Raw genomic sequence first — 27,284 nt, 5'->3', positions numbered from 1 at the left:
GCATACTACTAATACCACTTGCAAAACTGCATATGAGGAAATTACAATGGTACCTGAAAAGCGTATGGACTCAACACAGCAACAGCTTGGAAACAATGATACCTCTCATTCCCTGCCTTCAACAGGAGTTTCTATGGTGGTCACAGGCATGTCACCTCAACAAGGGTTAGCCTTTCACCTTACCCCCAGCCAGGCAAACTGTGACAACAGATTCATCCGACTACGCCTGGGGGGCACAAATGGCAGGACAGTGCGTTCAAGGCATATGGACTGCAGATCAAAGGAATCTGCACATCAATCAAAAAGAAATGCTAGCTGTACAGAAAGCACTGACAGCCTTCAAGGACCGCTTACATCCAGGACAGCTTATAATAAGGACAGACAACACCACAGTAATGTGGTACATAAGCAAGGGGGTGCACACTCCTACCCTCTATGCAGGCAAGCAATGACCTTGTGGAACACAGCACTGACTTACCAAGTTTAATTACAAGCACAATTCCTGCCAGGAAAAAAGAACACATTGGCAAACGACCTAAGCAGGAACATCATGGATCCCCATGAGTGGAAACTGGATCCACAAGAATTTGCAATGATAATTCAAAAATGGGGGCGCCCAGACATAGACCTGTTTGCCAACCCCCAAAACTATCAGCTATCATAATTTTGTACAAGGACATTCCACCATCAAGCTTGGAAAGTGGACGCCCTCTCATTCAGTTGGAAAATGTTGACAGTATATGCCTTTCCTCCATTGCCTCTTCTCACAAAGGTGCTGCTGAAAGTCAGGATGGAGAGACCCCGAATGATATACTCATTGCCCCAGACTGGCTACGCCAGTACTGGTACCCACTACTAAGGAACATGGCTCACGGCCCACCATGGATTTTACCACAAATCCCTCATCTGCTCACACAGCAAGACAGCCAGATTCTACACAGCCAGCTCAAAACCTTAAATTTGGCTGCATGGCAAATCACCTAAGCAACCAGCCAGCTCCTCTTTTACAAGCTGTTATGGATGTCATTCTGGAGGCCAGGAGGCCCAGCACCAGGAAAGCCTACTCAAACAAATGGAAAAGATTTTGTGCCTGGAACCAAGCTAAAGGCCAAAATACCCTTGAGCCGGACATACCTCAGATTCTACAATATTTAACTGAGATGTTACACAAAGGACTTTCTTTTTCATCTATTAAAATCCACGCCTCAGCTATTTCAGCTCACTACAACACGGATCCTCCCTTATTTTCACACCCACTTCTAAGGCAGTACCTCAGAGGGGCCAAAAACATTAGGCCTCCCAGGAGAGCACCAACACCAACTTGGGACCTCAACTTTGTTCTGGAAAAACTTACGCTGCCACCTTTTGAGCCAGCTTTCTCAGCTGATTTACAGTTTATATCATGGAAGACTGCCCTGCCACTAGCAATTACTTCAGCCAGAAGAGTCTCAGAGTTACAGGCACTAATGGCAGTAGAGCCTTTCCTCATTTTCCATCAAGACAGAGTTTCTCTACAAACTAACCCCTCCTTTATGCCAAAGGTGGTATCCAGTGTGGCTCTAAATCAAACCATCCATTTACCCACCTTCTTCCCAAATCCACAGAACAAAGGAGAAAGACTCCTGCACTCCTTGGACATTCACAGGCAACTACGTTACTAATTGGATAAAACTAAGGTTTTCAGAAAATCTGACCAGCTTTTTGTATCCTATGCTACAGCATCACAAGGTAAGGCTATTTCAAAACAGACCATTTCCAAATGGATAGGGCATTGCATACATTTTTGCTGCACCCATCATGGAAAACCAGTTCCTGCAAGCATAAGGCCCCACTCCACCAGGGCAGCTGCTACATCTACTGCCTTCCTCAGGGGGGTACCAACCAAGGATATTCTGGAAGCTGCAACTTGGAGTTCAGTACACACCTTCACCAAACACTATCACTTACCACTTTACTCTAAGACTAGAGCTGGCTTCGCCACTGCAGTTTTACAGGGCCTTCTAGCCTCCTCTAACCCTGTTTGACTCCACCTCCCATCCTTAGCTTTGGGATTCAACCCAAGTGTGATGACTGCAGCAGGGTAACACGATGAACATAGTACAATTTTTGTACCTACCATAAATGTAGATGTTTGAGTGTATACCCTACTGCAGTCCAGGTTACCCTCCCTCCATCCCCTCTGAACTAGCTGGACTTCTCTATACCTTTCTATCCTATACAACCTCTGTGGTGTATTTGCTTGTGCCTGAAGGTATTGTTTTATTTTTATATGTACATTTTTATATAGCAATATATATATATATATATTGCCTACCTATTGGGGGCACCTGACATCTGGGGCAAGAAAAACTGAAGAAAATGGCGTCGGATGCCTCTTATATACCCCTGGCGCACTGACGTCAGGGAAGAAGCTACAGCAACCGACGCCGGACCAAGACTTTGGAATTCGGGCCGACTGCGGGACCGCCTGATGACAGGATAACCCAAGTGTGATGACTGCAACAGGGTATACGCTCGAACATGTACATTTATGGTACGTACAAAACTGTACTTTAATAACTCCTGTTACATCCTTTCCTCCCTGCCGAAAAATTTAATCCCCCCCCCCTTTTTTAGGTAAGTTGTCTCATTGTTGTTCTTCGTTTTCCTTTTTATTCTCTGTCATTGTCCATCCCAATATATTTTACTCAAGTACTAAATGTAGAATTCAGTATGTAGTCATATTGTCTTATTGTTTTGTGATTGTTTTACTCATAACATGTACACCTTACCTTAATGTTCATCTGTTTCTGTAGTACTTGGCCTGAGACTGAAACTGGTTTGGTGTGAGCAGTGCTGTGCCCTGGTCAACAAATTCAACTAACTAATTAACTAAGCTAAACTAATTAACTGATATGTTCAGATTGTTAGGTGTTTCAGAGATGTACTGTGCTGTTTAGATCAATTGATGGGTGACAGTAAATTCACTTCTTGGGTGGCACCTGTGTCCCTCATGGACAAAGGCAGTCTATGTTAATTATCATAGACTCATACCTCTCCAAACTTCACTCACCTACCTACAGACAATTGGGGCAACTTAGGATAAATATGGCTAGACTTGTAAGGATTCTAGGGCCATTAGCCTAGTAACCACCTATGAACCTGTGTACTTATTTTATCTCTAGCCAGTTGTGTGTGCAATGGTAATCCCAATCTGTGGTTGTAGCAGCCATACTCAGATCTATAAACAAAACTGTGACTTTTTCTGTGGTACCTGACAATTCTTTTTACCTTTGGTTGACTGAGATATTTCGTTGGCACCCTAATGCCCTTAGAAGTATAGCAGACATCTTGTGCTAGTGTTTTTCATGGCTCTGCTTAAGCTTTGTTGACATTGTGAACTTCATTAAGTTGATTGGCAACACAAAGCCTGCATTTCATGTGTGTCTCAGACTTTTGCTCTTTCCTTGGCCTCAGTTTTCTTTACCAAATACTTGAGTATGAATGCAGGTGCACTTAGCTTTTTGTGTTTAGTGTGCATGATGGTTGATTTGTGGCTTTACTTCTTACAGTGATTTTTTTTCTAAATCTTGAGCTACAGTTTTCAGCATCTTTCTGTTTGTTATTGTTCATAGGACCAGATTCACACCTTACACTGTGTTATGCCTTTAGAGAACTGATCTGTGCAGGTTTCCAGCAGCATAAAGTGGAATTTTCTGGTAGGATTTTGAGACTATTTCAGTTTATACTACTGACTGGCATTAATATGTGACAATGATTAGGTGTTTCTGAGCTGTACTGTGCTGTCTAGAAGTTATCTTGTAGTCTAGTAACCAGGCAGCTGTTTCTTTTTTTTCCTCTAAAACAGCCTGTCTATAAATTCTGCTGTTAAATTGTTTATGTAACTAAAATCTTTTTATTGTTCCATAGGCTGCCGAGAGTTTAAGCTATGTAGAAGCCTGTGCTGTATTCTGCTATGAACAGAGCAAACTGATTCTCTTTGTGGTGATGAGGACATTCATTGGTACTAATGTAGAGAGAGAAATTCTTCAGCAACTCTCTCAACTTCTTCCAAGCCATGAAATCCCAGATGATGTTGTGCTGGTTGAAGCCTTACCTTGTACTTCTCATGGTAATTACAATTTCAGCAGTAGTGCTGTTTTCTTACATGCATAGTATACACTGTGGCACACTCCCTAGAATGAATTTATTGAAATGAATATATGTGGTAAAAATGCCAACTAAGAAGTTTCATTTTATAAATGCAGATATAACTTATATAGCTGTCGTGCAGACCATAAATTTTTAATAGTAAGGTGCAAAATGATATCCTAACCCAAGTCATAAAATGGAATCACATTGAGCCTCCAAAGTTTGCTGTAGTTTTGCATAACTAAATTATAAGCTGCCTTTGCAATTTTTTCCAAATGAGAGTATTTATTTTGGCTTTTTACTAGCTCTAGTTTGTTTTAAAGGACTTGCAAACATATAGAAAACTAGGTTATAATAAAAAAGGGGGTGGGGCATCATACCTGCTTTGAGTCCAAGTAAACTGCATATATATATATATATATATATATATATATATATATATATATATATGTATACATATACATATACATATATATATATATATATATATATATACACACACACACACACACACACACACACACACATATATATATATATATATATATATATATATATATATATATATATACACACACACACACACACACACACACACACACACACACACACACACACACACACATGTATATGTGTGTATGTATATACATATATTTCACATAAAATGCGCCACATGTCCATTTATCAGCTATAGGTATAATGTAGTGCTTATCTTAAAAGGGCATGTCTAGTTAGCCTCCCTGTATCAATCCAGTATGTTTTAGTTAAACATTTCAAAGTAATAGCCAGATGTTCATCGTGTTTCACTGTTGCAGTCATTACTCTTGGGTTATCCTGCTGGCAGGCTACCCTCAGTCAGCCAGAATTCCAAAGTCTAGGTTCAGCGTCGGTTGCTGTCGCCTCTTCCCTGACGTCAGTACTCCAGGGGTATAAAAGATGCAGCCGACGCCATTTTCTTTAGTCTTTCTTGCTGCTTAGTGCCCGAAGCAAAAGCAGTTCGCAAGTGCCGGTCGGCCGACTCCTGAGATTTTCAAATCCGAATTTCAGAACCGAAGTCTTCATTAAAGCTAAGTACCCCATTGGGGAAACTTTTTTCTTGCTCCAGACCGATGTCAGAAAAAGTTAACAATTGTATTTCGTGTGGGAAGCAAATACTTCATAAGGATTTTCACTCTTACTGTATTCCTTGCCTAGGCCCTGATCACAACGTTGCTAGTTGTTGGTTTTGTGCTAGATTTAACCAATGCACTATTAAGCGTCGGTTCGATTTTGCATTTCATTACTTTGGCCAAAGATTTAATTATATAATGCCGTCAGACCAGCCGACAACCGGAGTTTACAAAAAACGCAAAGACAAGGAAAAGGATAGGCATCCGAGGTCCAAAACCGACGATGAGGCCTCTGCTAGGCCAGTCGCTGGTTCCCAGTGAGGTGCTTTCGCAGCCCCTGGCGCCCGCTACCTCAGAGCCACAGGCCACTTCCGACTCCCACGTGGAGCCAACTGGGCCTCTGGATACTCAAGGTATTAGACACTCGGAAATCATTCCCTCAGATGGGTCCGGAGCTGCTGAGCAGGCATCGGCTTCTGAGTGTGTCTTCAGACCTACACAACTATATATTAAGCCATCTTCAGCTTCAAAGACAAAGGCTAAAGCAGCTCTAAAGACAAAGAAACAAGTACAGCATTCTCCTACTCAGACTTCCATGCCTAAAAAACAGATGCTCAAAATGGCCGAAGACCTAATTACTTTGATCAGGGGTTCCCATCCCCCTCCTGATAAGAGGCCTAGGCAAGAGACAGAGTATGATTCTTCTGATCAGGTTTCTATTTCCTCTGATTCCTCTTCTGAACAGGATTACTCCATGCTTCCCTATGAGGATTCTGATGCTGAAGAATCCATTCCTTCAGCCTCTCCTCCTGAGGATTATTCTTTTGGGGAAACCCTGCATACTATGAGGGAGCATTTCCACTGGGAGAGCCAAGATTATTCTGAATCTAAGAAAAGGCTCAGAGACTTTCTGCTTCTTCCTCAGCACAGGCCCCTTGCTATTCCACCTGTTCTAGACATTGTAGATGATGTATTTTCAGAGTCCGGCCTGTCCCCTGCACCCGCTAAGCCAGACAGATACTACAGGGTCCCGGATTCTCATAAATTCCTATATAAAAACCCCGCCGCTGACCCAGAAACTATTTCTCAGGGTCCCAAAGGGGTTAAAGCTTCCACTGCAAAAAACCCTGTCCCCCCTGATAGGGATTCTAGGACTCTAGACAGATGGGGGAAAAAGTCTACACTTCTGCTACCCTGGCTGTAAGGGCTTTAAATTGTCAGTTTCATATGCTTAAATATCAGCAATATTTAATGTCACTGCTTAAACAGAAATTGTTGACAAATACTGAATGTTCAGAGAACAAGGAATTGCAGGATTTATTGCATGCAGCTGAACAAGTGGGAAAGCATACTTTGCAATGTGGATATGATTCTCTGGAGGCCTCTTGCAGGGCCGCTGTTACAGGTTCTGTTATTAGATGGCATGCTTGGTTAAAGGAACAGATTCTGCCTGATCATGTTAAAGCAAAATTATTAGATGCACCATTACAGCATGATACTTTGTTTGGTACTAAAGCAGAAGAGGTGTTGAAAAAAATGGAGGATGAAGCAAAATCCATGCAGACAGTCAAGGATTTCTTACAGTTACAGCCACCCAGGTTTAGCAGGAACTAGCCTTCTAAAAATTGGTCCTTTCCAGTGTCAGACAGACCACAAAGAGGCAGATACAGGCTTTCCAGAGGCAGATCTCAGCCCCAAGGCTCATACAGGCCTAAACAATGGGGTGCTCCTACCTCCAAAAGTGGAAAAGACAAATCACAGCCTTACAGGAAACAGTCCCAATGACTTTCCTCTACCAGATCCAAGCATTTTTCTTTTGGCAGCCCCCTTGGGGGGAAAACTAGCACTTTTTTCATCAAATTGGCAAATGGTTACACAAGACAAATGGGTCCTGAACATAGTGTCCCAAGGCTACAGGTTCCATTTTCACACTCTACCAAGGTCAAAAGATATGCCAGACCTGCCACACAATCAATGGGCAGAGGCACAAAAACAAATTACAGCCCTCATGGACATGAGAGCCATTCAGCAAGTACCACAACAAGAGCAGGTGCAAGAATTTTACTCCAGACTTTTCCTAGTACCCAGAAAGGACAAAACCTGGAGACCAATACTGGACCTGTCTATACTAAATACATTTCTGGAAGTTCCAAAATTCAAGATGTTGACTCTACAGTAGCTGCTGCCCATGCTGGGCAAAAAGGCTTGGCTTGTAACTTTGGACCTAAAAGAGGCATACCTGCATGTCCCAATCAGTCTTGCAGAAGATACCTCAGATTCATAGCTGGCTCAATGCATTACCAATTCTCTGCACTGCCCTTTGGCTTATCTACTGCGCCCAGGGTCTTCACAAAATGTCTGGCACCAGTAGTTGTGTTTTGCAGACAAAGAGGAATTCAGATATATCCCTACTTGGACGACTGCCTAATTTAAGCAGAGAACAAATACATTCTTCTAAAGCATCTGGCATTTGTAAGAAGATTACTAATTGGCCTAGGGTACACAGTAAATGAAAATAAATCAAAACTAGTGCCCTCTCAAGAGATAATATTCCTGGGTGCAAGCTTAAATACAACTGCCCACATGGCTTATCTCACGCCAGACAAACAAGAGCAACTGACTACTTACTTCAAGAAATTAGCAACAAAACCCCACTTATCTGCAAGGAAAATCCTGCAGGCCTTGGGTTTCATGGCATCCTGCATTCTACTAATTCCATATGCCAGACTGCATACGAGGAAACTACAATGGTATCTAAAAAGTGTTTGGACTCAGCATTGCCACAGCCTGGAGACAGTAATTACACTCATTCCCTGCCTGCAACAGGAGTTTTGATGGTGGGCAGAAGCCTGTCACCACAACAAGGGTCTGCCATTCAGTTTACCCACAGCCAGACAGACACTGACAACGGATGCATCAGATTATGCCTGGGGGGCCCATATGGCAGGAAAATGTATTCAGGGCACATGGCATGCAAACCAGATGCATCTTCACATCAATCAAAAAGAGATGCTAGCTGTTCAGAATGCCCTGACAGCTTTCAAGGACCTGCTTCACCCAGGACAGTTACTGATAAAGACAGACAACACTCCGGTCATGTGGTACATAAACAAGCAGGGAGGTACGCATTCCTACCCCCTCTGCAGACAAGCAGTGACCTTATGGGACACAGCATTGACTTTTCAAGTTCTAAGCAGAAACCTCATGGATCCCCACGAATGGAAACTGGATCCACAAGTCTTCAGCATGATAATAAGGAAATGGGGATGCCCAGACATAGATCTATTTGCCTCCCCTCACAACTGCCAGTTGCAGAGATTTTGCACAAGGATTTACCACAAGCAAGCATGGAAAGTGGACGCCCTATCATTCAGCTGGAAAAATCTAACAGTATATGCTTTTCCCCCATTGCCTCTCCTTCCCAGGGTACTCCTGAAGGTCAGACAAGAGAAGCCAAAAATGATACTGATAGCACCAGATTGGCCACGCCAGCACTGGTACCCAATCCTAAAGAGCATGTCTCAAGGTCCAGCATGGATATTGCCTCAAACTTCTCACTTGCTGACCCAACAAAACAATCAGATCCTGCACAGCCAACTCAGGACCTTAAATCTGGCAGCATGGCAGATAATGTAGCCATTCAGAACACTCCTCTTTCAAAAGCTGTTATGGATGTTATCTTGGAGGCCAGGAGGCCCAGTACCAGAAAATCTTATGCAGAAAAATGGAAGAGATTCTGTGCTTGGAACCAGGAACAAGTCATTGACAACGTGTGTACCAAATATCCCTCAGATTTTACAATACCCAACTGAGATGCTGAACAAAGGCCTTTCTTTCTCATCAATTAAGATTCATGCCTCTGCCATTTCAGCCCACTACAATACAGAACCACCTATCTTTTCTCATCCTTTAATAAGGCAGTACCCCAGAGGGGCCAAAAACATTAGGCCTCCAAGGAGATTACCAATTCCGGCCTGCGTCCTCAATTATGTTTTGGAAAAACTCACACTGCCTCCTTTTGAGCCAGCATCAACAGCAGATATAAAATTCTTATCCTGGAAAACAGCTCTACTCCTAGCAATTACCTCTGCAAGGCGAGTCTTGGAGTTACAAGCACTAATGGCTGTGGAACCTTTCATCATTTTTCATCCAGACAGGGTTTCTCTGAGGGCAAACCCTTCATTTATGCCTAAGGTGGTGTCCAGTGTGGCCCACAACCAAACCATTCACTTGCCTACCTTTTATCCAAGTCCACAGAACAAGGTTGAGAAAATTCTGCATTCTTTGGACATACACAGGCAGTTACACTTCTATTTGGACAGAACTAAAGCTTTCAGAAAGACTGAGCAACTTTTAGTGTCATGCTGCAGGATCGCAAGGAAAGGCTATCTCAAAACAGACTATTTCTAAATGGATAGCCCTTTGCATCCACTTCTGCTATTTTCAACATGGCAAATCAGTGCCTAAGGGCATTAGGCCTCATTCCACCAGAGCAGCAGCCACTTCAGCAGCCTTCCTCAGAGGAGTACCAACCAAAGATATCTTAGAGGCTGCAACTTGGAGTTCAGTGCACACCTTCACAAAGCACTACCACTTACCTCTTTACTCTAAGTCCAGAGCAGGCTTTGCCACTGCAGTTCTGCAGGGCCTCATAACCTCTCCTAATCCTATTTAGGCCAGCCACCCATCCTCAGCTTTGGGATTCAACCCAAGAGTAATGACTGCAACAGTGAAACACGATGAACATAGTACAGTTGTGTACCTACCATAAATGTAGATGTTAGAGTGTATTCACTGTTGCAGTCCAGGTTACCTACCCTCCATCCCCGTTTTCTTTGCTGGGACTTACCTGCACTTCTCTATCCTATACAACCTATTCGGTGTATTTGCTTGTAGATGAAGAAAATGTTATTTTTGTGCATGCATTTTTATTGGCATATTTTTCAGCCTACCAGTTTGGGGGCACTCGACATCTGGGGCAAGAAAAACTGAAGAAAATGGCGTTGGCTGTATCTTTTATACCCCTGGCACACTGACGTCAGGGAAGAGGTGACAGCAACCGACGCCGGACCTAGACTTTGGAATTCTGGCCGACTGAGGGTAGCCTGCCAGCAGGATAACCCAAGAGTAATGACTGCAACAGTGAATACACTCAAACATCTACATTTATGGTAGGTACACAACTGTACTTTCTAATTAACCTTCATAGACTAACCATACCTTCCTTATGAAACTTTCTTGTATTACCTGATAACAGTTTTTTCTACAACGGCCACTGAGTATAATTAAATTGGAATGTGAATATTTATTGAGTGTAGTAAAGTTAACGCTTGGTTAATTGTAGACTTTTTGTTGAATTTTGTTTTGCCACATTGCATCTTTCCGGCTTCTTGAGGTAGCAGACCTTGGTATTGATTAGGGTTTTCACTCACCCTCAAATCTGAGCTGTCTCTAAGTTAGTATACACAATCGTGGTAGTGGAGAAATAGCCCCTTTCATACTCGGCAGACTTCTCTTCTGTCAGGAAAAGTTGTTTTTATTTTTAAAGTTAGTGTTTTAAGAGATGTCCCCTTTGTGGTGGTGATGATATGTGCCCCAATAAGACAATATTCATACACTCATTTGATAGCCATGAATCTTAAATGGCCCTGTGAAACAATGAACTTCATAAATATATACATAAGTTGTATTAAAGAAATAAAAAGATGAAGCTATAAATATTCATGTGACAGTGAGACTGGATTTTGCATTTACATACTTGTGAAAAAATACCTGCTGTTATTTTATTATTATTCCTATTTTTTTTATTTTTTTTACATTTTTATTTATTTCTTTGCTTACTGGACAGTTGGACTGGCCCATTCAGTTGTTATGGGAGTGCAGCAGCACAAAGTTATGTAGCACTGAATGATCTACCAGAGACATAACTTTGGTGGGGTGAAGGGAGTAGCCATCTTGGATCCAAAGTGTTAGAGCTTATGATTGGCAGTTCCTGAATCTGTCTTCAGTGCATTGCATTTGCAGTCAGAACAGAAGTGATTTACACTTTGGCATAAACTGTAGTAGCTGATTTGTAGCAAGCAATTTGTAAAAGTTTAAAGATCAGGTTGAGAGATGGCACCAGGTGCAAGAATAGTTAACTATACCTCTATGAACTACAGAGTAAAGCTCAGTATCACAGTCTACAGCGCATAGTTAAAAATCCACAACGTTTAAAACCAGAAACCCAAAAGACTCCAGAATGGAGACAGAATGGTTATTTAAAAAAAGTGCACCATCACTTCCACACTTGAAAAGCTGTAAACCTAGATTCACTGACAGCAAATGCTTTCATTCCTAGTTAACTAGCAAACGTCATCAGATTGGCAATGTTACATCAGAAGTCACTTAAATAAACATAGTACAAAGTACATGATTAAATATAAAACCAGAAATATTAAAACAGTCTTGTGGAATAGAGTTTTAAATGAAACTTTTAAAATAGAAATGAAACACATGTACCTGGAATAAATAGATTAAAAAGCATCATATTCAACAGATTAGTATTTCAAAACCTTTTTAACTGACATTTAAAAAATCAGCATGTCATTTAAACCTGGGCTTTTGTTAAGTTTTAAAATCATTTGCCAGTAGCGTGTATGTGTGTACATATATATATATATATATATATATATATATATATATATATATATATATATATATACACACACACACACACACACACACACACACACACACACACACAGACACACACACACACTTATAAATATATATAGAAATGCACACATGCAGATATTGGAAGTAGAAAATTAGCAACATGGTGTTACATCAGTTAGCTTCTTGAAAGGCTAGTAGGTCATAAGCTTGACAGTCAAATGTTTGCACCTGTTAATCTTGTCTGGTTTTGAAGATAGTGTTCTGCAAATATTTTTGATTTGTAGCCCTCTTCACTACACATCATCTCAATTTCCCTTAGGGGAACTGCATTCTTTCACAGAGACTGAGTGCCCCTTGAGGAGGATCTTTATAAGTACTGAAAAATGGCCTCAGAGCTGCCTGTAAACTAATCTATTTTTTGCCTGTTTCTTTGTTAGACAAAAATTCAGGGAAATGGTTCCCTTTGCATCTTGGATGTGCTGGTTAAATCAGGCTTTACATGAAAAATCTTTAACTTTATTCATTAATTAAGAACAAGTAATTTGTTTTGATGTCTTCAGGTAGTGAGTCTTATGCAGTGGACAAAAAACCCCACCACAGTACTTTGCCATCAAGCAATGAAGCACCCTGTAGAAAATTTGTTGTCAGAAGCCACTCCACTCAAGTCGTGACTACTTGTAGTGCATGTTTCAAGAATGTCCTTTTGTATACTTTTGTGCAATGGAAACTTTTTTGTTGTTGTTGATTTACAGATTCACCATGCATTTCATTTTCTTAGACCTTTCCCTTTATTTGACTCTGATCTTCCATGGATACTTACTTTTTCATTGCTTGTGATTCTGCTCAAAAGTTACCCAGTCTAGAGGGCCTCTAAAATTGAATAGAGCATATCAGTTTATGTGAGAGGAGGCCTTCTGTATTAGTTATTAATTATTATTGCTTTACCTCCTCTGTTTGGACTGCTTTTCCTTTTGGTGTGAAGACTGCCGTTGCAATCCTCAGATTAGGGTCCTCAGCTATGTCTTACCTCTTCAGGTTCATTGCCCCCTAATGAAGAGTGCCATGAGTGATTTTGAGACCCTTTCTGAGTGTGGAATCGGGGAAGGTTTCACCTTCACCTTGCGATCTGCCATGTTGGTAAAGACCAATATTTTTAATTGTTTTTTTTTGTCTGCAGTGGGTTCCCTAGCTAGCTTTGTGAGTACTGGAGTGTGCCTTCATCAGTTGTCCTGACTGTTTATATCTTCCTTTTGGCATAGCTTGGGCAGTCTGTTCCTAGATTTCCCTTTGACAAAATTAAAGTGTTTGGACAGTTGCTTCAGCTCTTCCTTGATACCTTCCTTATTGGTGGCTGGGAGGCTTTACTTTATGATGGTGGGGTCCAGTTCCCTTCTAATAGACATCTTGCTCTTTCAAGAAGAAGAAGATACCTCACAGACACTCTTGACAGATTACCAAATGCCCTTTTCTGGCCTGTGCTGTTCAGCCAGATTGTCTCTGCTAGAATCTGTCATAGATTGTCTCCTTGGTGCTGAGCATTCGGTGTTGTGGGGAAGTAAGAGGGTTCCCGAGTCTCCTACTGGGTCTCTGAGCTTCTGGCCTAGATACCATATCCTGGTGTGGTTGTGGTTGCTCACCATTTTAAGGAAAGGAAATATGCTGGTGGTATCTTTTCTTGGTGTATAACCCTTTTTGGATCCTCTACAGTTTAGGGATGTTTCCTATTCTCACTTCTCATTTCACATGGGGAAGTGGGTCATATAGGCACTTAGTGGCCTGTTCCTTCCTGGTCTCCATCCATCCATAACCCATTTTTTTCCAATGTTTGTGTATTTTCCTTCATAGTTTGTAGGTGTAATATCTCCCCACTGGTTTGGACCCCCTGCATTCATCCCTGTTAAGTGGCCTGGCATTGAGTTGCCAGCTAGGAATTCTAGGTAAGGGGTAGTGTCCATTGGGAGCATACTTCATTTCCATGGTGATAGTCCTTTAGGAAAGTTTATTTCAGGTGTAATTTGCTTTTGGGCCCCTCATCCAGTTTTCTTGTCTTTTTAATTAAGTTGATTTCTTCCTTCCATCAGGAGGGCTATCCCACCCTGGTATTCTGCCCAGAGGAGGTGCTGGCCTGTTCTTTTTAGCCTAGATGATTTGGGCTTCTACATTGGTGCTTTCCTGCTTTACAAGCAGTTAAAGGCTGTGGGGGGAGAGCTTCATCTTTCAACTCTTTATTCAGACTCCTTGGTTTCATTTTCAGCGTGGAGCCTAGTCTTGATAGGTTTCTGTTGAAGCTGAATCAGATATTCTAACCTGTCCCCCACTATTGGCATCTGGTATTGAGTAAGAATTGTTTTCTTGAGCCTCAGCTGTTTTTTGGTTCCATTTTGGTTAGGGAGTATACTAGATAAGCTCTCTGCAGATTTACTTAGTGTGAGGAGGGGATAGTTTCCATTTTTAGGACTATCGGGGGGGGGGGGTATTACAGGGTTCCTGACTCTCACAAGTTCCTTTTTAAAAATCCTACTGCGGATCCCGAGACCATTTCACAGGGACCCAAGGGCATTAAGGCTACTACTGCCAAAAATCCTACCCCCTCTGATAGAGATTCCAGGGCACTGGATAGATGGGGAAAGAAGGTATACACTTCTGCTACTTTAGCCATTAGGGCTTTAAACTGCCAGTTTAATGTTTTAAAGTATCAGCAGCATATTATTGGATTGCTTAAACAGAAAATTATGTTGATTCCTGACTGTGCTGAAAATAAAGAATTACAGGATTTAATGCATTCTGCTGAACAAGTTGGAAAACATACTTTGCAATGTGGTTTTGATTCATTAGAGGCATCTTGCAGGGCTGCTGTCACTGGGTCTGTACTTAGAAGGCATGCTTGGCTCAAGGAGCAATCTTTGCCAGATCATGTTAAAGCTAAATTGCTGGATGCTCCCTTAAACCAAGACCGCCTGTTTGGCAACAAAGCAGAATAAGGACTTAAAAAGATAGAGGAAAAAGCTAAATCTATGCAAACTTTTAAAGATTCTTCCAGGACAATTATTGGTAACGACGGACAACACCACTTTTATGTGGTACATAAACAAGCAGGGGGGAACCCACTTGTACCCTCTCTGCAGACTAGCTATGGCTCTGTGGAACACAGCTTTGAGCTACCAAGTGCACCTACAGGCTCAATTCCTGCCAGAAAAGCTAAACACACTGGCAGACAACCTAAGCAGAAAAATCTCCTGGACCCACACGAGTGGAAACTGGAACCAAAGATATTCAACATGTTGAGAAACAAATGGGGGAGCCCAGAGATAGACCTGTTTGCCTCCCCCCAGAACTACCAATTGGACAAATTCTGCACAAGGACTCCCCACAAATAAGCTTGGAAAGTGGATGCCCTGTCCTTCACCTGGAAAAGTTTATGCCTTTCCCCCTCAGCCTTTCCTCTCCAAGGTACTACTAAAGATCAAACAGGACAAACCAAGGACAATACTGATTGCACCAGACTGGCCACGCCAACACTGGTACCCCCTCTTGCGCACTGTGTCATTACTGGCACCATGGCACCTGCCTCAGACCCCTGCTCTGCTGTCTCAGCAGGGGAGCCAGATTCTGCACCCACAGCTTCAAACCCTGAACTTGGCAGCCTGGCTAATTACCTGATCTCTCCGTTCCCATCCATCAGTAAGCAAGTGATGGATGACATTTTGGAGGCAAGGAGGCCTAGTACTAGAAAATCCTATGCTGAAAAATGGAAAAGATTCTGCTCCTGGAGCCAAACTCATGGGATGGGCACAGCAGCACCCAATTTACCTCAGATTCTTCAGTACTTTACTGAGATGCTTCACAAGGGCCTTTCCTTTTCCTCCATCAAAATTCATGCCTCAGCCATTTCAGCTCATTACAATACAGAACCACCCCTCTTCTCTCATCCATTGCTGAAGCAATTCCGCAGAGGGGCCAAAAACTTAAGACCACCCAGGAGAGCCCCTACTCCAGCCTGGGACCTTAACTTTGTATTGGAAAAGCTCACTCTACCGCCCTTTGAACCAGCTGCAAGTGCAGAGTTGAAATTCCTTTCTTGCACAACAGCCTTACTTCTAGCCATCACTTCCGCAAGAAGGGTGTCTGAATTACAGGCCCTCATGGCTGTGGAGCCTTTCATCATCTTTCATGTGGACAGGGTGTCCCTCAGGACCAATCTCTCCTTCATGCCCAAGGTGGTATCCAGTGTGGCCCTTAATCAGTCCATTCATTTGCCAACCTTCTTTTCTAATCCACAGAACAAAGGGGAAAGAATATTGCACTCCTTGGACGTGCACAGACAACTTAGATTTTACTTGGACAGGACTAAGCCTCTCAGGAAATCTGAACAGCTGCTGGTTGCATTTGCTGCAGGGGCAGAGGGGAAAGCTATTTCAAAGCAAACTATTTCTAAGTGGATAGGCCATTGCATTCATTTCTGCTGTAAGCACCATGGAAAACCTACCCCACACAGGATAAGACCACATTAAACCAGGGCTGCATCTACTTCTACAGCCTTTCTCAGAGGTGTCCCTACCAGGGACATCCTAGAACCTCCTACCTGGGGTTCTGTACATACCTTCACCAAGCATTACCACTTGTCAATTTTTTCTAAATCCAGAGCTGGCTTTGCCACTACAGTCTTGCAGGGCCTTATAGCTGGTTCTAATGCTATCTAATTACCTCCTCCCATCCTTAGCTTTGGGATTCTACCCAAATGTGATGACTGCAAAAGTGAAACACAAAGAACATAGTACAGTTGTGTACACTTACCATAAATATAGATGTTCGAGTGTATTGACTGTTGCAGTCCTGGTTACCCTCCCTCCAGCCCCCTGACTTCTATTGTCTATACCTCTATTCTTGTTTACTATGCTTAAAGCTTTCTGGTGTATTTGCTTTTTGTTGGAGGTGTAACCTTGTATATAATTGCTTCCCATTTTTGGGGGCACTTGACATCTTGGGGCAAGAAAAGCTGATAAAATGGCGTTGGCTGCATGCTTTATACCCCTGACTGCCTGACGTCATGGAAGATGAGACAGCAACTGACGTAGGACCCAAGACTTTGATAATCAGGCCGACTGAGGGCTACTGCAAGCAGATAACCCAAATGTGATGACTGTAACAGTGAATACACTCGAACATCTACATTTATGGTAAGTGTACACAACTGCACTTTTTTGCTGTTTTACACCCATGCTTCCTGTGGGATATTGTTAATCCCACTGGGCCGCATGGGTGCTGGAAATGAATATTGCTTGTCCATTGTGGCTTAGGACCTCCTGCCACAGTACCTGGTTAGGTTTGTTCTGTCCCTCTTTGTAGGAGACAGCTTCTTCTAATATACTGGCTGGGGCCTTCTACTGCTCTGTTCCATTATCCTCTTGCTGGGGTCCAGCTGCAGGAATTGGAAGTATTGGAAAGCTTCCTGTTCAGTCATTTGGCTCCAGTGTCCTGGTTATTCTGGATAGTTGTTGTTGTTGAGTCTCATCTTCATTTTGGAGCAAGTCCTAGTATTGGTCTGTGGAAAGGAACAGGATGGGAACCCTGCACTGGGTTGATGGTGACCTCCCCCCCCCCAGGGTGAGTGCTGTCATTGTTCTTTGAAGCCTTCCCTTTGGAGGGTTTTATCTTCTGGTTCATCAGGTATGCTTTGCCATGGAGTCCTTGGCCTTACAGAGTGGAAGTTTAGCTGAGGGTAATATTCATTCCTGACAGTTTTGCTTTCCCAAGGTGTCCTGATTATGTTAATCTTCCATTTAGGAGAGGGAGTACCTTTTTGCCCAAGTAAGGGTATGTACTTTTCTGGTTCCTTTTTGAGAAGTCAAGAAGAATGGGACACACTTCTGAGTGCACTACTTCTTTTGTAGAGCTGGGCTTCCCCAAGAAAAATGTAGTATGCGGTGTGTAGTTTGTTATATATGTATGCATTTATGTTATTTTTGAGGGCATCTTTAACACAATGTTTATTATTTTTCTTCATACGTCTTGTTCTCCATCTGTTATTACTTCTGTCCTACTTGACTGGCATTCCTCACTATTCTAACTTTCTCTCCCCTACCAATGCCTTGTCTCTCTCTCTTGCTTGTAAGCCTAGACTTGCCCTTTCATTTGGATCACCTGGGGTGGTGACAACCCAGAGTTTGGGGACCTGATATTAGCTGGCTGACAAGGACTTGAGAGGGCCCCTGGAGAGCTTTAATCTAAGTGACTGCTGGGCAATCCTAACTGTGACCACCCCTCACTTTAGTGGCTGACAGAGGTACTTGAGCCTGAGTCCTAGGATTGGAGTCTTGGTTATTTTTGGTCAGCCCCATGCTTTGTAGTTCTGTGCAGACCTATCCCCACAAACCCAGATTCAACAAGTTTGCCACCTGTTTTTGTGACAAGAAGTACAATCCAAGTCAGCTCCGCCTTTCTCAGGTCTGTCACCCAAACCTGGGCCATTTAGGGTGCAGTCAGGAGGTCATACTTCTGTGGCATGGAAGTGGCATTTTTGCGTGACCTTTTGAAGACTTTTGGAGTATCTTGTGACTGGAATAACTGACAGTTAGTAGCACACTTTATTTTCAGTGTTTACCCAGAGTTAAAAATTAACATTTTGATCATATGTTGTTGTACCCAAAATGGTATAACAGAGGCAGCATTTCTTATGTTATTTCTTTTTTGTTTCATCTACGACTATTTCCTGTAGTACGCTCAGTTGACTAGGAATAGTAATGCCCTGTATTGGGCGACCACGGTGGTGCAGCGGTTAGCGTTGCCGCCTCACAGCATGAGGTTCTCCGGTTCGATCCTTGGCTGGGGTAACTTCTGTGCGGTGTCTGCATGTCCTCCCTGTGGTCGCATGGGTTTCCTCTGGGTGCTTCGGTTTCCAACCACATCCCAAAGACATGCTGTAGGTGGATGGACACTCTAAATTGGCCCTGGGTGTGAGTGTGTACCTTCTGTGGAAGGTTGGGCGCCGCGCTGGCAACTCGACACTGTAAAACGCCACTGCCAATCAGGAGCGGACAGGTGATCAACTGTAGCAACCCCTAACCGGGAAAAGCTGAAAGAAGAAGTAATGCCCTGTATTATTTTTTTATTGTCTGGCAGTAATGTTAATATTTCTGTAGTGATTTTCTGTGAAGTTTCTTAGTATCAAGCTCCTACGCTCGCATGTCTGCTCTTTTTTTTTTCACCAAGAAGTGGATGTCAGTGCATTTGCTTTTGTATGGGGTTTACTGCTCATTCATCTTTGAATAACAGCTTACCAAAGGCATATGAAGGGCAGGGAGAAGTGGACACACTTGTGGGTAGTTAGGGAGTGCTATCTGTGTTCTTGAAACTGAAAAGTGTCATTGATTTATTCTCAACTTGGAGGTCTGGTTTTTTTTTCTTTTTCTTTCTCTTGGTTGTTGAGATTGTGGTGGGGATGTTAAATTGGAGTATTATCCTGGTCCAAATGACCTTGCTGCAGTTCTGTACTTGACTGTGACAAAGTTTACCACCATGGCCCAAATGGTGTATCTGACATTGCAGCTCTTTCTTAAAGGAAATACATGAATTTAAGCAAAGCCAAGATATTGTGTAGAGAAATTGTGGACTTGTGCAGACTGGAAAAATTGGAAAGTATTCAAACAGTAGAGCTCTGGAGGTTAGATGATATGATGGGACAACACTCTATAATGAGAAAAATGCTTGGAACATACAGATAACTTCACCCTCTGGCTGTTAAAGACTGGATATCTCAGTTCATCAAACAGTAACTTCAGGATGTAAGAGCTCTGTAAGATGCGATCAAAACTGTACATTTCTTCCACGTTTTGAGGCCAAAGTGTCTGATCTTGCTTGATTCTTTGGCTGTTAATGACAGCAGTACCCCTGGTCAAGCTCACCTGGGGATGCTTCATTAAGACATATGATCAGGAGACAGTCTTTAAGAGTCAGTGCCTGTGGCTTAGAAGGATAAAATTCTGACTAGGAACCAGGTGTCCTGAGTTAGATTAGCAGCTTAGACACTCGCTAGTTCTGGCAGGGGAAAATAAGAGTGATTTTCTGTGGTGGTGGGTGGGGCAGAGCAGGATGCACATAGCCACAATGACATAATCCCTTGAAGGAGATTCAGCATTGCAGTGGGCATCCTGGGAACAGTTTTTCAGCTTATAAAGCCATTGCCTTGAAGTAGCCATTGTAAACAAATACACAAGTTTCACTCACAGAGAGAGGACACTGTGAGTCCCCACTGTGATGTGGGTAGCCCATACCCCAAGCAGAGGTAAGGCTAAGTTCTTCCCATATACACTGATCGCCGTAATGCTAGAAAGAACACAGACTCCCCAGTATCCTTCTGAATGACAGCTCCCAGCTGGCCCTTGCACTGTCTGGATCTTGAGATTTCTGACTGTTAAGAGAATAAATGAGCTTCTTGATGGTTGGCAGATAGAAGGGAATGAAGCACCTAGAAAAAAAAGCCAATCTTTTAAGACCTTTGGTTGTAACAGGTATTTCTGGTGTACATTTCTCTGAACTGTTCAAAGAAACCCTGATTTATCTTAGTGGTGTATACTACTGTCTTGTATTTAGAATGCAGTGATAGTGAGCCATGTAATTGATACAGGTGAACCTAAGCTGAAGGGGAAAAAATTTGACACTTAACGGTGAGGAAATATATACTTAACAGCATTTACTTTTATCTATGAGAAATTAAAATGGAAGAAAGAAAACAAAAACTTACTCAGTTGCTTCTTTTTCTACTGTGTAGGTAAAGTTGACATATCTGAATTGACCCGAATTTATCAAAAGTCTGCTGATAAGAAGTCTACAAGTGTGCCACTAGAGAAGCAGAAACTTTGGACAGCATTGCAGAATACCTGGCAAGTGAGGAAAACATTGAGTTGTTGCAAATGTTGGTAATGGATAAGATAAATATGAAGTGTAGTAACTCCTATGTATTTGCTTGTGCGTATACAAATAAACTTGATTTTGTATGGTGTGTGTGTGTCTGTATATATATATATATATATATATATATATATATATATATATATATATATATATATATATATATATATATATATATATATACACATATATAGATATGTGTGTATATGTGTGTGTGTATACATATATATATGTATATATATATATATATATATATATATATATATATATATATATTGTGTGTGTGTGTGTATACATATATGTATGTATGTATACATTTTTTTTTAAAGCACACATGGGTGTCTGGTGAGTGATATGTGAACAGATAACTGGGATTTGATTAGAAATTCCAGCACTGGAGGAACTGACTGTTGTTAGGAGAGGAGGGGAGGGGATGTGTCCAGTCATGCCTTTCCTGGAGCACTTAGTGTGTCTGAGATCCTCTGAGGAGACAGATGACCCTTACAAAAGTAATTTTTTTCCAAGGGGGACTGGGCGTGTCTGTGGGTATACATTACTTGCAGAAGTGAGTGACAGTCTTACACTATGCCCACTACTCACCTAAACCTCCGATCACGAAGTAGAAATGCACAGGGGAAATGCTTGTACAGAATCCCCTGATCCTTCCATGGATGACAGCATCACTCCTGGTGCATGACTGTTGGCCTGAGAAAAATGGATGGGACATGGGCTTCTGGCCCTGAGGGGGGTACAAACAGGTAAACTGGACAGCCAGAGTGGAAGCTTGATGGCGAGATAATGCACTTACACTAATTGTAGGAAATGTGTTTCATGATTAGTGCAGTGTTCACTAATCCTACAATGTAAGATATTTCAGCTATTGAACAAACCATACCCCCATGTATAACACTTACCCATCTTTTTCTTCTGTGTTAGAGTAATGGTTTCCACTACTTGACTTAGGTGGGCTATGTCAATTGCATATATTCTCAATAGTGTATTGGGTAGGTTGTGTAGGTTTTTATTAGAATCAGATCTTTTTTTACCAGTAATGCTGTTTTCTGATTGGCTAATTGCATTTATTTATTTTTTTTTTAATTTTTTAAATTTATTTTATTTTTTTTTCATTCAGTAATAATGAATTCTATTTCTAGGCTTTGATTTAGGTGTGAATAGTTATTGGGTGGGCAGTTTGTGTGGATTTTGTGTGTGCAGTGTGTATATTATTTTTCCATTGTAATGGATGGAAAATGCAGTTCATGTTTCAATTTATTTGTTTATTTTTATTTTGTTATTTTTAGTTAAGCTAAATGTAATTTTGTGTTTATGGTTTTTAGATGGTCTCTGATGTTTGGGGTGCCAGTATATATGTTTTCTGCATGCCATGTATGTAAACTTCTACTTTATTTTTTTAGCTTATAGTAAAAAATATGGTGGGTCTATGGTAAATTTTATTTGCTTTGATAATGTGCTGATGGTATTGATAAACCATTGATGACATATCAATATGCAGACAAATGTTGGTAATGCATCCAGAGTTTCAGATAGATAAAAAAAAGTGTGCATAGCTTCTGATAGTGTGTGTGTATCTTTGCGCGCACACACACACACACACACACACACACACACACACACACACACGTATGTTTATTTATGTATGTGTGAAGATAGATTTATATACGCACATACCACCAGTACATCACACACACACACACACACACACATATATATATATATATATATATTTTTTTTTTGCACATGCACTTGCACGCACACACATATGTCAGTATAGCCACCATTTTCTAATTGTCTGATGGCTACAGTTTACAATTTCCTTTGTGGATTTATCATTGGCTCTTCAAGTTTGCCTAAATATTCAGTGGAGCTTCTAAAGAGTGTTTCAATTGAAGCAAACTGGAAATATGTGTTATTCACTGAAAAAAATCACTTGTAAATTTAATAAAGGAGGTAGAGGAGGGAAATATTCTTATTGAAATTATAATCTGTAATTTGCAATGTGGGTATTGAAGAAACATTTCATAGGGTAAATGGATTATGGATATAGTGCTAGATGTCTCCTGGCTGGGATGTTTACTCATTGAAACACTTTTAAAGTATAGCTGCACTCGACTTTGGCTAGGCTTTTCATCTCTTTACCTCTTCAGCTCTCAACTTGATGGGGTCTGTGAGAAGCTGAGATGTTTTTGGGGTGTACTTACAGTGCCTTCCATGTATTAATTAACAATGTCATAGTTATTTGTAAATGGATACTCATTCCTACATTTAAATATAGCCTTCCATCATTAGGGAATGCATTTGCTGTTGTTACCCTGAACTTTCAGTGTATGTCAAGTAAAATATAGAGAGAGCCATATCAATTCCCAGTGCAAGATTACTACTGGAAGTTGTATCAACTATTAAGCTTTGTATCCAGTGCTGGTAGAGTCAGTCTTATCGTGGTTCTCCTAATGTAAACTGCTTCACCTTGGGCACTACCAGTTCTTCCAGTCTTCATTGCTGCTTTATGAGGTCCCTAAGGCATGCTTCTTCTGAAACAGACAGCCTCCTACCCATCCCCACCAACTCTTTATCATGAACCTGGAAGACTCTATAGTTTGACCACTACTTGTGATCACTTTTCCTGAGCATATCACTGCTATGAAAATATTCAGTATGTTTACTGCATTCATAAATTTGCATCTTAAAATCTGAATGGCTAGTTTCTGCAGCAGAGGAATCATTTGAGCATGTTGATTGAGTGCAACACTCTAGATCAAGCTCAGTTTAAACATTTATTCATATGTTCTTGTGCAGTTTTCTGTGAACCTGTAGTTTTGCTTTCTGTAAGTCATATATGCTTATGTATTCCACCCTGCTCCTGAGTTGTTTTTTTTTAACCAAGCCCACGTTGAATAGTCTTCCTGCATTTTTACATTAAAGAGTTCTAAGTTTGATGTGCTCTAATCTGTCATTGGCCTGTTTTTACTTTGCATGAACAAAGCATTACCCTATATGTGCTTATTAGGCATTCAGTGTTTTACAGGTGTTCTGCATGGTACAGAATGATAGAGCCCTGACTACATCCAAGATGAGTCCTGTTCAGTTAACAGCTTGTGTACTAGAGTTGTTCATGGAGTGATGATGGTGAGAAGCCGTAGTCAGCTCATCCATCTCAGAGAGTGTGTGTCAGTTAAGTTCCACCAGAGAAACGCCATCTGCTGAGCTTCATTGTGCAGGGACTTTGGGCAGCATGTTTGTGACAAAGGAGTTCTTGCCTGTCAGTCAAGCATCACAAGTGTGTGAAAGTACCCACTTACAAGGAGATCATTCTAGCCTTACATTGCACATCGCTTGTCATCTGACAGGTAGAAAGCTGTTAGGAATATAACAGAAACTCCTTACCTCCCACAGTATAACCACCATTGTCACCAATTCTTACATCTACCTACTTGTGTCTTCCAAACCAGGAGTGGATGACATGGCTGGATGGTCAAGTGTGAGGAAGAGGGGATTAAAACTGTAGTAAAAAAATTGTCTTATACTTGATTTAAATATTTCTTGCCGAATGTATAATCTTTTCTGTATAATATTTTGTCTTTGAGGCTACTTTAGATTTCTTTTGGGCTATACACCTGCTTGATAGTTTGTGTAATATTTATTAGTTTGTTTTTCTTATGATGCTTGCAACTTTGTGTTTTTTGACTGTTTTCCCTCTCACATTCCCATGTCCATTGAGTCTTCACTCCCATTTGGCTTGTTTATTCCCTCATCCTTCATTCGTGGCATCCGGGGACATCAGGAAATACAAGCAAGGACAGGGGTTTATGAATGTCACTTGCATGCATCAGAAGGTTTTTCAGTGAATGTCACTTGCATGCATCAGAAGGTTTTCCATACATCTTAACTATTTCCACTTCTTTGTTGCTAATGGGCTTTTCACAGTGGTGTGTGTGTGTGTGTGTGTGTGTGTGTGTGTGTGTGTGTGTGTGTGTGTGTGTGTGTGTGTGTGTGTGTGTGTGTGTGTGTGTGTGTGTGTGTGTGTGTGTGTGTGTGTGTGTGTGTGTGTGTGTGTGTGTGTGTGTGTGTCTGTGTGTGTGTGTGTGTGTGTCTGTGTTTGTGTGTCTGTGTGTGTGTGTGTCCAGACCAGTGTGCCTCATCATGATCCTTGCATTGCTGCTTCTGTCATGTCACTGGCCTGTAAGAATTGTGCAATATGTCACATGCTTTCCTCTCTTTGAGATGGGTGAGACGTACTTCAACAAATAGCTCTCATCTCTAACTGCAGCTGAATTTTTAAGCACTTGGGATTTAGATTAGTAGTCAAATCTGATTTTCTAGTGTTGATGTTCTAGCTTTATGTCTGTATTCCATAGAGTTGCTGGCACTATATTTTGGTTGTGACTGAAATAAATCATTGGGATATTAAATTAAACAATTTGAAGTAGTTAAAATGGGTTATTACATTAAACGGTATAAAGTAATTAGAAATTATACCAGACAGTGTGGAAGTTATGATTTCCTGAACTGCTCACTAGTTTGTTTTTAAAGCTATACTGAGGTATGAGAGACCAAGTCTTAACTGGCAAGATCGTTAATCTTAATTGGATCTTCCGGTCCGATGTCCTTTTTTTGTCTGATTCAACCTTTGGGTTATCGGATCCAAGCTCTGCATCTTTAGAAGTTGGGGGTCCAATGTTCTGACTCCTTCCCTATACATAATGCCTCTTTTCCATTAAAAACATCTGATTTCATTTGCCGCTTGATCATGAAGGCTGTGTTTTCGAGGACTTTGATTTTTCAGCAGTTCGATAAGTACTTTTTCAGGTTGGTTTCCAGTTTTTGGGAAGTTAGATCATTACATTTTTCCTCCCATGTTTAGAATTATGTGTGTGTGTGTTTCTGCATTTTTTCATAAAACTTTTCTACCCTTTCTTAAAGATACTCTTTACAGATTTGTATGTTAATTTAGTATAGTCCTCTCAATAGTGTTGTTATAGTATATATTTCTATGTTAAGTTAGTATAGTCCTCTCAATACTGTTATTATAGTACATATTTGTATGTTAATTTAGTATAGTCCTCTCAATACTGTTATTATAGTGGTTTTGTTTTTATAGTTTGAATTTTCCTTTAAGTTACCTTGCCAGTCTTATGTCAGACAAAGTTCAGGGGTTTAAGAAGCATTAATATCCTCCCCATAGGACCCACACTTCCTCTATGTTTATTGTTTCGGAGTAGTCCACTTAGAGACAGACTGTGAGGCTTGGTCATCTTTTGGTTCTAGGGCCATTTAAGGCCATAGAGACAAATTGGTCTTAAATTATCTTATTCCTCAGTCAGGCAGTCAACTTCCTTTGTTACTCCTTCAGTTTCTCCAGCTAAGACGGTGGAGAAATCTAAACAGAAAGAGAAATCAAACGAAAAAGAGAAGGACAAATCTGAGAAGAGGTCAGAAAACTTGAGAAAAACATCTCCAGTCCTGTCATAACAATTGGGTCCACTGCTGAAGTTATCATGCCTATCAGATTCAACTCTCTTTCTGATCTGGTCTCCTCCTCCTCGTTTTTCACTGGAGCCAGTGAGTCCTTGTCTCCATTTTCCCCTTTCGTCAAGAGAGGTATTCATTCAGACCATCATCAGTGGCATCGTCCTCCAGGTCACTTCTGTCATCAAGAAGCCTTACTGAAACAGTGGCAGATAGGTTCAGTGCTAACTTTACCCCCCTCTCATCCCCTAGAGGCCCCATCTCTATACCAGAAGAATGCAAAGTTCCTGTAATTATGGCTGCACAGGTAAAAAACACACTCTCCAAAGCCAAGAACACAGCATCCTTGGGACCTGACAATATCCCAGGCTACATTCTACACGAACTACAGAACGAACTGGCACCCCATCTAAGTACCATGTTCAATCATAGCCTCACTTCAGATTTTGTGCCCACTGAATGGCGCACTGCGACAGTTATCCCATTCCACAAAGGGGGAGCCATAATGGACCCCAGGAACTACCGCCCCATTAGCCTGACGAGCCTGGTCTGCAAGGCCATGGAACGTATTATCATAGAACTCATAAACAAAGACATTGGTAATCTCCAAACTCTAGACCCCACCCAGTTTGGATTTGTAAAAGGCAGATCATGTCTCCTTAACATGATAGATTTCATTGAAGCAGTCACCAAAGCCAGAGATGAGGGTAAGGTGGTTCACACAGCCTATCTAGATCTCGCCAAGGCTTTCGTCACCATCCCCCACTCTGGAATTATAGATAAACTCACTAAACTAGGAATAAATCCCTATGTCACAAGATGGGTTGCCAACTGGCTTACGGGCAGAACCCACACTGTGAAAGTAGCAGACTCCAAATCCGACTTCAGACCAGTGACAAGTGGAGTACCACAGAGTTCAATCCTGGTTCCTCTCCTGTTTGGTATCTACTTCTCTGAAGTACAGGCTAACACAGAAGGTCTTTGGCTAATGAAGTT

General features: G+C 41.5%; 1 protein-coding gene across 1 annotated transcript in view; it reads left to right on the top strand.

Moving 5' to 3' along the window:
• Positions 1–27,284, top strand: part of AASDH (aminoadipate-semialdehyde dehydrogenase) — a 1,090,146-nt gene that overhangs the window by 609,497 nt on the left and 453,365 nt on the right. Inside the window, exons 9-10 of the mRNA XM_044062487.1 lie at positions 3,910–4,111; positions 20,665–20,780. Of these exons, the coding sequence (XP_043918422.1) occupies positions 3,910–4,111; positions 20,665–20,780 (318 nt within the window). The remainder of the gene's footprint in view (positions 1–3,909; positions 4,112–20,664; positions 20,781–27,284) is intronic.

The sequence above is a fragment of the Protopterus annectens genome, chromosome 2.part1 (genome assembly GCF_019279795.1).
Source record: "Protopterus annectens isolate FY-2018-M chromosome 2.part1, PAN1.0, whole genome shotgun sequence".
NCBI lineage: Eukaryota > Metazoa > Chordata > Ceratodontiformes > Protopteridae > Protopterus > Protopterus annectens.
This window is presented reverse-complemented; position numbering and strand designations above follow the sequence as displayed.